General features: G+C 54.5%; 1 protein-coding gene across 1 annotated transcript in view; it reads left to right on the forward strand.

The window, feature by feature from the left end:
• The first annotated feature begins 14,180 nt into the window (after positions 1 to 14,180).
• Positions 14,181 to 15,324, forward strand: part of TGM6 (transglutaminase 6) — a 35,069-nt gene continuing 33,925 nt past the window's right edge. The window contains exon 1 of the mRNA XM_051845194.3: positions 14,181 to 14,339. Within this exon, the coding sequence (XP_051701154.2) occupies positions 14,333 to 14,339 (7 nt within the window). The 5' untranslated portion in view covers positions 14,181 to 14,332. The remainder of the gene's footprint in view (positions 14,340 to 15,324) is intronic.

Here is a 15,324-nt window from a genome sequence, read left to right on the forward strand (position 1 = left end):
CTGCCACCAAGGGCCCCGGGCTGAGGAGCACGGAGCCCACATCCCATCCCTGCCTCACCCCCCCCCACCCTAGGAGTCCTGACTTCCCACTTGCAAAGCCAAATGTGACCACGGGCGTCAAGCGGCTCCCGGGAGCTGGGCACGGTCACGTGTGGCTAATCATGCTTGCGGCACAGACAGCAGAGGGCCGCGGCTCTGCCTCCTCACGGACTGTGTGACATCGGGGAGCCACCTTGTGCCTCGGTTTCCTCACTTACACAGTGCAGATAATAACGGGGCCCCTGTCACGGAGTTGCCATGGGTCCTGGGATAACACATGCGGCGCGCTGAGAACCGTGCCTGGCAGAGTCAGCTCTGGTGATTCCTGCCAGGGCCAGGTACTGGCCAAAACCATCATCCAAGTCCGAGTGGCTCCCACCCCACCCCCACGACACCAAGATCTGACACACAGCTGAGAGCACCTGGAGCACTCCCTGCAGGTCAGAGTGGCGCGTGGTGCCAGCGCAACGCCTCGGCTGAGACCACGTCAGGGTCCCGAGGCTCTGCCTGGAGAAAGGCAGAGGCCGCTGGCTGTGTAGTGTCCCAGGGACAGCTGCGCCTTCCAGAACAGGGAGCACCCCAGGAGGCTGAGGGCTGGGGACAGCCTGCTGCAATCTTAACGACAGCCAGCAGAGGGCGACCTAAACTGGCCCCGGCCTCCAGGATGTAACTAGCCAAGGCCGACGAAAGCAGTGGTTTCGATGTGGGATCCACAGTGAGAGCCCCTAGGTAACTTGTCACAAACGCGCGTCTTGATCCATCGAGGGGAGGCGAGGCGGTCGGCGAGAATGTGTATCGGGCCCGCCAAGTTCTCTGGGCCTCTACTGTCACTGTACCAGTATCGGCCCCAGGAACCGGCCGTGGTCCCTGACAGCGTCTCTCCTGGCTCCTGCACTTTGGACTTGTGTCCCCACGTCTTTGGCCAGTCTCCTGATGTGAGACCCATCCACACATGCACACCTGGAATCAGTCCCTGTCTGATGAGGCTTTCCCCAGGGGCAGGCAGGCAGGGGTCCACGGGTGGACATGGCTTCTCCAGGGCAATCAGTTAGCTGGTGGCTGGCTCCACGTCGCCCCTCACCGGCTCTCCCACCGGGGAAGCCCTCCCAAACAAAGTACCCCCTTGTCCTTGTCTGGGGACCAAGGCCCAGATGAGCAGCTGCGTCCATGTGTTAACACCGTTGGACCGGGCAGGAAGGCTACATGGGACCCCACCGCCCCAGTCTTTCCACTCTGTGTGTGGTTGAAACTTTCTGCAATAGAAAATAAAACACATATAAAATACAAAATGTGTGTCTGGAGGTGGCAATTTAGGAATGAGGACCTGCATAAAAACACTGAAAACGCTAACAAAATTTGGCAAAATCAACATCTCTAGAACTCTGAAAATTAACCAAATTGAGAATAATGTAGGGGCATTCATTTTTTAAAAATGGCTGAATCCCAGTAAGAACCCCAGGATCGGAGGCCTTGACCCATTTCCCTCTCCCTGACCCTTCTCATGGTGGTCTGCAGCCCAGAGGCCAGCAGCCTGCAGCCCCCAGGGTCAGTCCCTGAGACCAGGTTGGCAGCTCCTGGAAGAGGCCTCTCCTGGGGGCTGTCCTTACCTGTCTGACCGGAGCTTGCCCTGCAGGAAAAGCCCTTATCCCCAAGACCTTTGTCAAAACAACCCGTCACTGCCCCAGGGCCATGATATCAGCGTGGTCAAATAAGAGCCTTGTCAAAAACGTTTGAAGACCTGGGGAGTACAATGTGCACGGTGGAAAGATCTGAGGCATTCCTGAGGATCCCGAAGGCTGTGTCACCCACGTGGGGGTTGTGTGCAGGGTCAAGAAACAGCCGAGGAGCCCCAACCTGTGACCCCTGGCTGACCTCCACGACCCATACAAGTAGGAAGTAAAGGCTAAGGCAGAGCTGCAGACCCACCTGAGCGAGGAAGGTGCCCCTCCCCGCCCCCAGCCTCTTGCCAAAGGGGGAAGAAATATTGGTTGAGAAATGTAATGAAATCTGACTCATCTTTAACCATCACTAAGCCAACAGCACAGACAGCGCAGAAGGAAAAACAGCCACACAGCCCACAAAAGGGAAGAAATCCTACTTCTGGAGGTGACACATGCTACTGCAAGACGTCCTGTTCTCAGGAAACATTATGAGAGACACGTGGAAGGCAGACAGATCCCCTACATCAGAAATGAAACCGGCAATAAAAACCGTCTCCAAAGAGACCAGTCACTGGACCTCCTAGAAGACTTTAACTCAAATATTGTACGTATTTTTTTTTTTTTACAGGCAGAGTGGACAGTGAGAGAGAGAGACAGAGAGAAAGGTCTTCCTTTGCCGTTGGTTCACCCTCCAATGGCCGCCGCGGCCTGCGCATTGCGCTGATCCGAAGGCAGGAGCCAGGTGCTTCTCCTGGTCTCCCATGTGGGTGTAGGGCCCAAGCACTTGGGCCATCCTGCACTGCACTCCCGGGCCATAGCAGAGAGCTGGCCTGGAAGAGGGGCAACCGGGACAGAATCCGGGGCCCCGACCGAGACTAGAACCCGGTGTGCTGGTGCCACAAGGCAGAGGATTAGCCTATTGAGCCACAGCACCGGCCAAATATTGTACATATTTTCAAAGAACTAAGGGAAAACGTGTCTGAAAAAAATCAAAGGAAAATAAGAGGATGATTTTCTTACCAAATAAAAAATGTATCAATAAAGAGAGAAAAGTTATAAATGAGACCCAAATAGAAATTCTGGAGTTGAAAAATATGACTTCTTATTGCAACTGGAGTTGAAAAATGCAGTAACTTTTCCCAAAGTGAAGTGAAAAATTTGGCTTGACAGGCTCCCCAGGAGATTTCAGATGACAGAAGAAAGAATCCCTGATAAGCCAATTGAGATGATTCAGTCTGAGGAACAGAAAGGTAAAAGAATAAGACAAATGCACTTGTGTGACATTGGCAATTATATCAGCATACATACAATGGAAGTTTCAGAAGGGGATAGGAGAGGGAAAATGGAAAGAATATCTGAAGAAATGATGAATGGAAATCTTGCAAATTTGATGAAAACCCAAGAACTTCAGGGAGGACGGGCTCAGGAGATGTACATGTGAGCACAGCATAATCAGACTATTCAAAGACAGACTCTTGAACTCAACAGGAAAATGGCTCATCACATACAAGGGACCCTCAGGAAGAGGAAAAGCCGACTTCCCATCGGAAGCCACGGAGGCCAGAAGTTAGTAGGACGACATACTCAAGACACTGGAAGAGAAAGCCTGCCAATCAAGAGTTCTCTATCCACCAATAGCATCCTTCAGAAGTGGAGGAGAGGGGCCGGTGCTGTGGCCTAGCAGGTAAAGCCACCGCCTGCAGTGCCGACATCCCACGTGGGCCCCAGTTCGAGACCCGGCTGCTCCACTTCTGATCCAGCTTTCTGCTATGGCCTGAGAAAGCAGTGGAAGATGGCCCAAGTCCTTGGGCCCCTGCACCCACGTGAGAGACCCAGAAGAAGCTCCTGGCTCCTGGCTCCAGATCAGAGCAGCTCTGGCCATTGCAACCAACTGGGGAATGAACCAATGGATGAAAGATTCTCTCTCTTTCCTTCTCCCCTCTCTCTCCCTCTCCACCGCCCCCCCCACCCCCGCCTCTGCCTCTGCCTCTCTGTAACTCTGCCTTTCAAATAAATAAATCTTAAAAAAAAAAAAAAGTGGAGATGACACATAGACATTCTAAAATACGCAAAAAAAAAATTCATCGCTAACCAGTTTGCCCTGGAAGAAATACCTCCAGACTGAAACAAAAGGACATCAGACGGCTCAGGAATAAAGAGCCGTGATGAAGGAACTACGTGGGAAAATATGGAAAACAGTGTAGACATCTTTGAAACTCTTTTCTTCTCCTTTGAGTTTTTTAAACTTATTGCAAAGCAACAGTAGCCAAAACACAATGATACTGGTATTAAGGACAGAGAGTCCGATGGAAGAGAATGGACGGTCCAGAAATAAATCCTCACCGACGTGGGTCTGATAAGAGTTTCATGTCCAGAATATATAAATGTCTAAATCACTCCTTTGTCACTACCCGCTTGTCAAAGCCACAGAACTGGGCGGCTCTAAGAGTAACCTATAAACACTTTAAAAATCTCCCAAGGAGGCAGGAGACCCCCGATGCAATGCAGACTACGCCAAAAAAACCAATTTGATTACAAACAGATGATGTGGTGTCACTGAAAGGCATGGGGAGCAGAGATGCTGGTCTAAATGATTTGGGGAATGACTGGAAACTCTAAGACTGAAGACCGGAAGCACTGTGCCTAACCAGAATGTGGTCAAAGGTTTTCCTTGGGGGTGCCCACACCGTGACACACGTGCGGGACCTCCCCACTCAGACGACTGCCATGCACAGGACTAACGCCGGCCACAAAAAGTCACTGCAAACGGACTGAAGGCTTCAAGATGAGAGCTCAGACTGGATCCAGCGCTGTGGCATAGCAGGCAAAGCCGCCACCTGCAGTGCCGACATCCCACATGGGCACCGGTTCGAGTCCCTGCTGCTCCTCTTCCCATCCAGCATTCCCATGGGATGCCTGCACTGCAGGCGGTGGCTTTACCTGCTACACCACAGCGCCGGCCCCTGAGACACCTGTTTTCAGAGCAGGTTCTGTGTTCTAGGTCTTGGATTCTGTTTTGACGGCCACACACCCAGAGCATGCTCTTGACCTCCTCCAGCCCCATATACACCATTCCTTTCCTCATTATTTTCAAATTGACATTCTTGTCTCCAAATGGCATTCTCTAACTACAGAAAGGAGTTGCTGTTATGTGATCTGTCAGAAATACAGCGACAACTGTGCCGTGCCTCCTGCGAGGGTTTTATTAAATGCGCCTACTCCCCTCGCAGCCCCTCTGCACCCTCCCCACCTCCCGTCGGTGTAATTTTGCAGGCTCACTCTCCATCGGCCCAGGTGGTTAAACCACATCTACTTCTACATCCTGAACACTTTGCCTTCACGGGAACTCTCAGCCTCACGGCTGCTCTGTCTTCTTCCTGCTTGTTCCCATGACAAGCCAAGCACTTTGCAATGGTTACAGTAGCCCCTCGAGACTCTGAGGCCTGCAGCGGTGCCACCACTGTCGAGACCCTGGGAGACTTTTTTGCCGTCTCCACAACTCCTGATCCGGATGCAAAAGTCCCTGTTGGCTCCCTGGGGTTCCCTGCAGGATTGCCCTGGAACCCGCGTCTCTTCCACGCCAGAGCATTTGCTTCCTGCATCTTTGTACTTGGCTTTCTCCTCTTCATGTGTGGCAGGATGTCCTCTGATAATTCTTTTATATTAAAAAAAAAGTAAACTTTATTTATTTATTTAAGCAAGACAGAGAGAGAGGACTTCCATCCTCTGGTTCATTCCCCAAATGCTCATAACAGCCAGAGCTGGGTCAGAATGAAGCCAGGAGCCAAGCACTCAACCTGGTTCTCCCAAGAGGGTGGCAGCAACCCAGTTCCTTGAGCCATCGCTGCCGCCTCCCGGGTCTGTAATATCAGGAAGCTGGAGTGGGAACGGACCCCAGGTACTCCAGTGAGGGAGGGGGGCTCCCTGACCTTCAGGCTGAATGCCCACTCCTTGGCTTGCTTTTCACCTGTCTGGATTTCTCCATTATCACAATAGGAATCATTTTTTAGATCTGGCCTTTCGCTTGCCATTCTTCTATCTGCTTTCTTCCCGATTCTCCCAGCCTGTGCATCTAGGCTTCTTGCATAGACGCGTTATAAATTATCAACTGATCCAAGGTAGCTGTGCACACGGCGTTCGCAGGGTGCGGTGTGTCCCTGCACTGCCTGTGTGCGATGGTGATCACCAGCTTAGGGCAATGGGCATCTCCATCGCCTTGAACACATCTCGTCTCTTTGTGCTGGGGACACTCGAGTCCTCTCTTCCAGCTGCTTGAAACACACAGTCGGCTCTGGTTTAGACACCCTCCCGGGCCACAGGCCTCTAGAACCTTCTCAGCAGGGCAGTTGTGTGTGTGGCAGGTGGCACTCAGGTGTGGTTTTCTGGGGTACCTGGGCCGAGAACGATCCCTGATCCTGGCTGTGCCGGCCCGGACACGGTCAGAGCCAGGAGCTTCTCACCCCTAACTGCTTCACCTGTTCTTCCTTTTGATTCCCTTAGGAGTCTGAGGAATGTTTAAGGGCAGGAAAGATTGAGAAATAGATTGTAAGAGTATTTTTTCAAGTGGCTTCCATTTGAGATTTAGTAAAAAGGCACTTAGAATTCTCAGGAAGCACATCATTCTCCCGGCAGAATTGAATTATTTCATTCTCTCTCCCAGGGGGCTTTTGCTGGACGTGTTCTCTTCCAGCTCTGTACTTATGCATTTCCTGGGAATCACCCTTTTACCACGTGTTGTCGTAATTATTTTCTGCATTTGTTCCTTCTTAGGGATCCTGAGTTCCTTTAAGGCTACGGGTCGTGTCTCACTGCCTTTTATCCCTCCTCCCCTTTATCGTGTTGCCAGGGGCGGGAGTTAATAAACAGTTGCAAAATCCATGCAGAGGTTTTTGATAACATGCATATTCCAGGAACCTTCTGATGACTCTTTGTATGCATAGATTTAAATATTTCTGCACCAAAAATAAACTCAGTTTTTAATTCCATTTTTTACAAACACTTTTTAAAATGTGATTTGAAAGAGCTCCCACCCAAATGGTTCACTCCCCAAATGCCCACAGCAGCCAAGGATGGGTCAGGCCAAAGCCAGGCCTCCCATGTGGGTGGCAGGGACCCGACTACTTGAGCCATCACCACTGCCTCCCAGGATCTGCATTAAGCAGGAAGCTGGAGTCAGAAGCAGAGCTGGGACTCGAACCCAGATACTCTGGCACTGGAGGTGGCCTCTCAACCACTAGGCCAAACGCCTGCCCTCCATGAACATTTTGAAGCACCTCAGATACGTTTGGTGCTTGGAAGGATGAATGCAGAACCGGAACCAAGTAATAGCAGCACCAGCAAAGCCAGCGCCTGGCAACCTCCCTGGGTCTCAGCTGTGGCAGAAACGAGAGCGCTTTAGAAGGATACTAATGATGATGTGACCGCGGGGCTAGGAAGCGGGTCCTACGCTCAGGCCATCTGAGGTCAAGTTGTGGGCAGGCTTGAGGACCGGGTGTCTCCTTTCCCATTTCCTCTCTGACACTAGCGCCCCACCATTGCGGGAAAAGCTGATTGGAGTGGCACTTGGTACAGAGGAAGCACGCAGTAAATAAACATTGTACTTTCTTAGAATGGTAAAGACAGTATGCCTTTAACAATTTCTAGCACCAACCTAATCTCTGTGAGGCCTGATCCTCCTGGTTCCCAGGAAAAACACCTTTTACTCTTGGATCAGTCACATCAGACCATTCCAGTCCACGCTGCCTCAGAGTGATGGCCCAGGGCCAGCACTGTTGTGTAGCCGGTAAAGCTACCTCCTGCAGTGCCAGCATCTCCTATGGGCACCGGTTTGCGTCCCAGCTGCTCTGTTTCCGATCCAGCTCCCTGCTAATGGCCTGGGAGGGCAGTGGAGTGCTTGGACCCCTGAACCCATGTGGGAAACCCAGAAGAAGCTCCTGGCTCCTGGTTTCAGATTGGACCAACTCCAGCCATTGTGGTCATTTGGGGAGTAAACCGGCAGATGGAAGACCTTTCTCTCTGTCTCTCTCTTTCTAACTCTGCCTTTCAAGTAAATAAATAAATCTTTAAAAAAAAAAAAAAAAGAGTGATGGCCCAGTTCTGGATGAATACACGGACGAGGGTCCTCAGGGAGGTGACACCTGCGCATCCCAGCAGAGGCACAGTCAGCTCTGAACCCTTGGCAGCTTCACACAGCCACACCAAGTTTGCTGGGTGGACAGATGGATGAGGAGGGCCACCTCTGGACACTGGGGCAGGCAGAGGCCACCTCTCAGCCCTCGGCTTGCCCCACAGCGGGCCAGAACAAGGGCTGCTGACTGTGGAACAAGGGCCCCTGCCTTCAGGCTGGGCGAGCAGTGAGCACTCCTTCCCCTGGTTTGAACTCCGGCTGCCTCGGTCACCAACCAAGGTCATTACTCTCGGGAGGGGATGACGCAGAGATGAGCTGGGGCTTCGCGGTCTTTTATTAGTTGCCCGGTGACTCTGCCCAAGAGTGGGAGGGAGCAGTTTCACCTTCCGTTTTCCAGCTGGGTTAACAGAGGCCCAGAGAGGAGAGGGGACAGTGGACAGCCTGCCACCTGACCCGTCCAGGTCCAGCCCTGACAGGTCCTGCTGACTCACGGTCTTGTGATGATGAACTCCCCAGGTGACGGAGGGGGCTCCCAGCTGGAGCAGCCAGGGATCCCAAGTCCAGCCGCTGCTCAGACCCTGGCATTCACCCCTCGGCGGCATCGGGCCCGTGGTTGCTGGAGCCATGGGGCCCTGGAAATGGGGGTTCCCAGTACTGGGGGACCCCCTGGGATGCTCCCTGCGCTGCACGGCTGCCCTGCTTCCCCCACCCACAGCCTCAGGCCCCTTCCCTTGTCATTTGGGTCCATCTGTGGCCCTCTCTCCTGGGGGAGGGGAAGTTTGTTCCAGACCAGGAAGACGCAGACATTCTGGTCTCAGGATCCCGTTGCACTCTGAAAACCTACTAAGAAGCCCACACAGGCTTGTGCCTGTGAGTGACATCTATGGGTATTTACTGACGTGGAAATCAACACTGAGAAACTTACAAAACAGTCATTCACTCATTCCTCTACAAACGAACAAATCCATTGTATCTCAACATAATTAGCATCTATTTATGAAAAATAACTACTGTGTTCTCCAAAGCCAAAACACAGCATTAGTAAGCGTGGCATTGTTTTATGGTTGTCTTTGTTTTCTCGGCTGGTTGGTTTTTCTGCGAATGTTTTTAACTAAACAGAAACTTAATGGAAAGCAGCTGGGACTTCTGTATTCGATTTTTTGAATCCCACATCCTCTAACCCCTGGAAAATTCCACTTCGTCCCCCTAAGAGAATGAGATTGAAACAGGAAAAAAAGAAGAAGCCTTGAGAGTTGTTCAAAGATACCCCCCAGGAGTCTGGGGGCCCCTAGATCTCCCTTTGCGGCCCCTGCTGTGGACAGTTTCCTGGGCGCCAACCTGCACGTGTAGCACCTGAGGAATGGTGAGGAGGCAGATTCTGGTCTCGGAGCTCCAGGGGAGGGCCCAAGCCCCCAGGGGATGCTAAGGCCACTGCCCTAGGACCTCGTACTCAGGGATTCCTAGCTCTGCCTCCGACATGCCTAGAACAGCCTGGACACACGTCCCAAAACCTGAAATGCCAGCCACAGTGCAGCCCCGGGCCAGCTGTTAACACAGTAGGAAACTGGAAATTAAGTCAACTCAACACAGTGCCTACTTTCCCAAGGTGGCAACTGGTGCCTAAGAACGCATCACTGCTCAGGGCGGAGGGGCCCAGCCCAGGGCTGTGCCGCTGCGCGTCCTGGAGAGGGCCCCCTCCCCTGTCCTTCATGGTCTGTCAAAAGAGGCCCCTGCTTCTCTCTACCTCTCCCCAGCAAGGACAGCGCGTTTCAGCTCGGCCGCCTCTCCGGGGATCCAGGGCTCCGGGCTGGGCGGGCAGGTGAGAGCTGAAACCATCCAGACACGCTCAGTCGAGACCACTGCAGTGGAAGGTGCACAGACAGATGGACACACACGCCCAGGAGCTCCAAGCAAAGAGACTGGAAGCTGTGGCAGCCAGGCCTGGTTTCCCACAGGACAGTGGGGCTGGGATGCAGTTGGTAGCACGAGAGCTAGGAAGGCTTTCAGGCAAGAGCCCAGCCTGATAAATGTTGGCAGTGGGGGAAGATGGACACAAAGGGCTTTAGGGCTGACTTTCGCTGCCATGACAGTGAAGATTCAAATGGCAAAACCAGATGGCACAGAAAACCATAAATAGTAATAGTAACAAATAACATCGTGGGTCATGTGCTGGACACCGTTCCAAGTGCTTTCCATACATGAACCTTTCATTTCCCCAAGGGCGGCTGCTCCTCCTATCCTCCATCACATACAGTGAGGAAGCCAAGCCACGGAGAGGTGAAGATTCTGGCAAACAGGGAACCAAGTGGCGGCACTGGAATTCAGCTTGGGTGACTAGGAGCCGCGATGTCAAGCAAACCTGCAAGGTAGGGAACCCGCTTTTATTTACACACTGGGCATCTGCTATGCACCAAGTATCTATCCAAGCTCTGAGCTCTGGAGTCTGGTTGTTGGCTGTGGGCTCCCACCTGAGCACTAGCGATAGGAGGACCTGGTTCAGGAACTTCCTGCCATGGTAGAGTTGGGCCAGGGGTCTGCGTGCCAGGCAGAGTATTTATGCAGAGAAACACAAAGACTTGGGAAAACCAGGATTGTGTTGCAAAGGCCATTGGAGGCTATGGTGAAGACTTTGAACTTGACAGAATCCATACAGCCTTCAGGACTTAGGGTGCCAATATAAAAACGATGCACATTGAAAGAAGTCAGAATCAGGAGTAGAGCCAGGACTCAAACCCAAACGCTGCAACAAGGGATGCAGGCGTCAGCCGCCAGGCCAAACGCCTGCCCACTTCCACTTGCTGAATGGCTGCGGAGTTCTTCATTGCACGGCTGCATCACAGTCAGGACTCACTGAAGGAGACGGGGTGCTTTCACTGTGTGACGCTTTATGCTGCAGTAAAGATATTTGTACATACACCTCTGAACGCATGTGTATCCATGCAACAAATCCCACGTATGAAACTGCTGCCTCAACAGTTTCACATCTCAGAAACTGTCCAGGGGCCCACGCTGTGGCTTAGCGGTAAAGCTGCTGCCTGCAGTGCCAGCATCCCTCATAGGTGCCAATTCGAGTTCCGGCTGCTCCACATCCAATCCAGCTCTCTGCCATGGCCTGGGAAAGCAGTAGAAAATGGCCCAAGACCTTGGGCCCCTGAACCTGTGTGAGAGACCTTGAAGAAGCTCCTGGCTCCTGGCTTCAGATCTGCACAGCTCCAGCCATTGCGGCCATCAGGGGAGTGAACCAGAGGGTGGAAGACCTCTCTCTCTCTCTCTCTCTCTCTCTCTCTCTCTCTCTGCCTCTGCCTCTCTGTAGCTCTGCCTTTCAAGTAAATAAATAAATCTTTTAAAAAAATGTTCATCAGAAAAGTACACAAAAATGTGGCACAGCAGGCTAAGCCACCGCTTGGGACACTCGCATCCCACTTGGGAGCGCTGCTCCGCTTCCAATCCAGCTTCCTGCTAATGTGCTGGGGAGGCAGCAGGTGATGGCCCAAGCCCTTGGGTCCCTGCCACCTAAGTGAGAGACTCAGGTGGAGTTCCTGTCTCTTGGCTTCAGCCAAGTTGTGGGCTTTGGGGGAATGAACCAGCCGATGGAAAATCTCTCTCACCTATCTCTCTCTCTCTCTCTCTCCCTTTCAAATAAATCTTCAAAAAATATTTCTTTGGAAGGGCAAAACAACCTAAATTCCTATCCGTTTGGGACTGGTTGGCTAAATTATGCAAGTCACACAAGACTCAACGCTAAGCATGACAAGGCACATCCGTGGGAGCATTCTGTGATCGAAAAGGAAGCACGGGCCGGTGCCGCAGCTCACTAGGCTAATCCTCCGCCTGCGGTGCCAGCACACCGGGTTCTAGTCCTGGTTGGGGTGCCGGATTCTGTCCCGGTTGCTCCTCTTCCAGGCCAGCTCTCTGCTGTGGCCCAGGAAGGCAGTGGAGGATGGCCCAGGTGTTTGGGCCCTGCACCCACATGGGAGACCAGGAGGAAGCACCTGGCTCCTGGCTTCAGATCGGCGCAGCGCCAGCCATAGTGGCCATTTGCGGGGTGAACCAACGGAAGGAAGACCTTTCTCTCTCTCTCTCTCCCTCTCTCTCTCTTCTCTCTCTCACTGTGTAACTCTGCCTATCAAAAAAAAAAAAGGAAGCACGGTGTGTGATTATGGGAAGGACAGGTTACGAGGCGGCGTGTGGGTCCTGCTCCTCCGTGTTCCCGTGTTCCCATGGGTTTGCGATGACAAGCCCTGTGCTTTCTTTCTCTGCACTGCTCGGGTTTCCCACATGATTATGTATCATCTTTATGGTCAGAAGAGCCATTAAGCTGCTCTTAAAGTATCTCATCATGCCACAGGCTCAGATTCTAACTTGTAAATCATCCACCATCTGCCGGGCACTGGTTGTGGGGCCTCCACGGGGGGATTCTAAGCAGCCCCCAGTCTCGGGCTCCTGCCTGCCATCTCTGGTCTGAGGATTTAGAATCAGAGACGGCTAGAACCCATCAAACCTGGCTCACACCCTCTCTCACCTGTGGGGGTACTGGAGCCCAGAGAAGCTGAGTGACCTACGCAGGGCCACACAGCCTGTGTGGCCCAGAGGTCCCAGCGCCCAGCGCTCAGTTGCCAGGCTGAACTGCTCCCTAAAGTCTCAGTTGGAATCACTGGTTAGGGCAGGGGGAACAGTGGCTCCGAGTGCCCCATCTTTGGGAGCCCCTGTCCAGACACAAACTCGAGATGTAAGATCAAAGGGCCCTACCTGGGACTGTCATTAGTGGGGAGGAGCCCAGCCCTGCACAGGCAGAAGGGCGGCTTGGGCCGGTGCAGATCTGCCGGCCTCCAAGCTGCAGCTGCAGGCATTTGGGAAGGAGGTCCCTTGGGCCCGTGCCAGACGGCCCTAATTATAAGGCTGTGTGGGCCTGCAAAGCACCCATTAGACATGTTTGCCTTGCGTCAGAGCCGTGAGCAGAGCTCTGCCTCTCGCCACTTTCTACAGGAAACCCAGCCACATCAAGCACTTCGGGGTTTGGGTGCACTTTCCTGGCTGCCCTGGGGAGGCCAGGGAGCGGTGGCACCCCTGCCCCTCCTTACCCAGTCTCATACCTGCCCCTCCTCACCCTGTCTCACACCTGCCCCTCCTTCCTCCTTCCCCTTCCTCTCTGGCCCAGCCCCCATGCAGCCTGCCAGGGCGGGGTTCCCCAGCAAAGAGAAACTGCCCACCGGCTTCCCTGAAAACGAAGCTTCCTCTAGGTCATGACACAAAAGTCAGCAGAGGCCTACAGTGCCAGGATGTTCAAGCCCTGGATCTTAGCCTTTGAGCTAGAATGGCCCTGGAGAAGAACTTAATCCAGTTCCTTCCACTGACAGGTGGAGACTCCCAGGCTCTGGGAGAGGAGAGGGCGTCCCGGGGGGATCTGGGGGTGCCCATGGCTGCCAGGTCTCAGCCCCAGGCTGGAGCCAGCTTGCAGAGTCAGGGCCCAGCCACGTGGCCTTCAAAGCAGAGAGCTGGCTCCCCTCTTTCTTGTCTACCTGCTAGCAGGTGCACAGGTCAGCGTCATCCTAGTGGCTGGGCTGTGCTAAGGAAGCCCTCCTGGTGCCCAAAAGGTGGAGAACAGTGCAGGAAGCCAAGGCAGGGTCTTTTTGGGCTTCCCAGCGCCTTTGAAGAGGTGGTGAGAGAGTGCACAGACCCTTAGGGGAGGGGCAGGAAAGTCAGGTCTTCCTAACCCCCCGGGGCTCTGTCCCAGAGCTGAGTTAACGCCCCTACCCCAGCAGCCCCACAAGGGGCTCAAGGAAGACGCGGATCTGTCGGGGGTCCCGGAGTGAACGGGTGGGGCAGGGGCGGGTCCGGTCTTCACGCTCAGGCCTGGGGCGGGGGGAGCTCAAGCTCATTCCTCTGAAGCTCAGGGCTCAGTCGAGGCTGAACCTGTCGGTGTACACGCGCAGGCCGGGTGTGGCACCGTGAGGGCAATGTCCCTGCAAGAGGGCCGGGGGCCCGTGCCTCAGTGGATGCCTGGGCTCCAGGGATCTCCTTACCCAGGAGGAAGAGACCACGCCGGGCCAGACTCGGGGACGCCTGGCTCCAGTCCCCCCCTGTCACCTCCACGGCATCCTCAGAGGGTCGTCGTGAGGGGCAAGAATGGCTGCCCACAACACCAGCCCCCCTGCTCTCCCTCTCCCCGCCCCCCCCCATCCCAGTTCCGCAATCCCATCAGCCCTGCAAGCTCTCTGCGCCTTATTCCTCCACAGCCCGGTCTCCCCTCTGCATCCAGCAGGCCTCTTCACTGGAGCCACTCCCACCCTGGACATCTTCGAGGTACAACCCGGGCAATTACCGGGTGATTATGAGCCTCACAGGTGTCACTGCTGGGCTGGGGCAGGCCACGCCTCCTCCTCCCCTGCCTAGGAGCGCCCAGGGTTTTCCTGGTTACTGTTGAACTGGCTGGGTGCCCTGACACTTCACACTCCACCGTGCGTGCGTGCCCGCCGAGCGAGCAAGGCGTCCCACTGGCCGGTGCATGGCGGGTGAGTGGCAGGACCTGGGGGCTTCAGGGCCTGGGGGCCGTGGGAGGAGCTTCCAGGAACAGGAGGGTCTCTGGGGCAGAGCCTGGATCAGTGATTGCGGGGGTTTTAAAGCCGAACGGTCCATGGAGCATTCCCTGGAGCTCATGAGCAAACAGACGCTCAGAGATGGAAAGAGGCTGCCGCCCAGCACCCAGAGGCCGGGCAGGGGCTGGCTCTCCCCCTCACTCCTTGATGAACCAGAGGAGGCAGGAATGGACCAGCAGGGGCCAAACTAAAACCTCCCCCACGCACCATGCCTCCAAGGCCGATCCAGAGACATTGTTGGGCAGGAAGGAGAGGGAGGCCCAGGGGCTGCCTCCCCTCCTAATTCCCAGCCCTTGCTCTTGAGAGCAGGAGTAGCTATGCCTGTGGCAAACAGAGCTCCGTGACCTTGAGCAGGAGGATTTGCCCTTGGTGCCTCTGCTTTCTCATCTGTGAACCGGGGGTTGTAATGTCAATGGTCTCCCAGGCCGCATCTCACAGCAGCGCTGGGGCTAATGTGTCCCCAACAGCGCGAGCAGCAGGCCGCCTCGCAGCCCTGGAACTTGCAGAAGCGGACGTCCTACACTGCCGGGTCTCTCGGGGGTGTTCCGGCGTCTACACTGCTCTTTTCCCTTGCTCAGCGTCAGGCGACAGTCACCGGCGTCAACCCTACAAAGGCAGGCGCTCCCTTCCCCTGTGGTGTCTAAGCTTGCTCCTCACGTGCCCTCCTGGCAGTTGATGGGCACCCAGGCCCTTCTGAGTGCTGCTCCCCTCCCCGGCTGCAGACAGCCCTGACCGCCTGGCTCTGGGGCCGGGGGAGTCCCCACCGTCGGCCTAGTGCAGCGAGGCCCTGCTTTTCCATGCTCCTGCCCTAAGCATCCGGGAGTTGCTCGCGCTTGGCAGTACCAAGGCGCAGAGTCAGCGTTGGGGGTTCTGACGTCAGGTGTGTAACTCGCTGGGTGAC

This window comes from Oryctolagus cuniculus, chromosome 11, assembly GCF_051225735.1.
Source record: "Oryctolagus cuniculus isolate XC-2025 breed Fujian yellow rabbit chromosome 11, ASM5122573v1, whole genome shotgun sequence".
In the NCBI taxonomy this organism is placed as follows: domain Eukaryota; kingdom Metazoa; phylum Chordata; class Mammalia; order Lagomorpha; family Leporidae; genus Oryctolagus; species Oryctolagus cuniculus.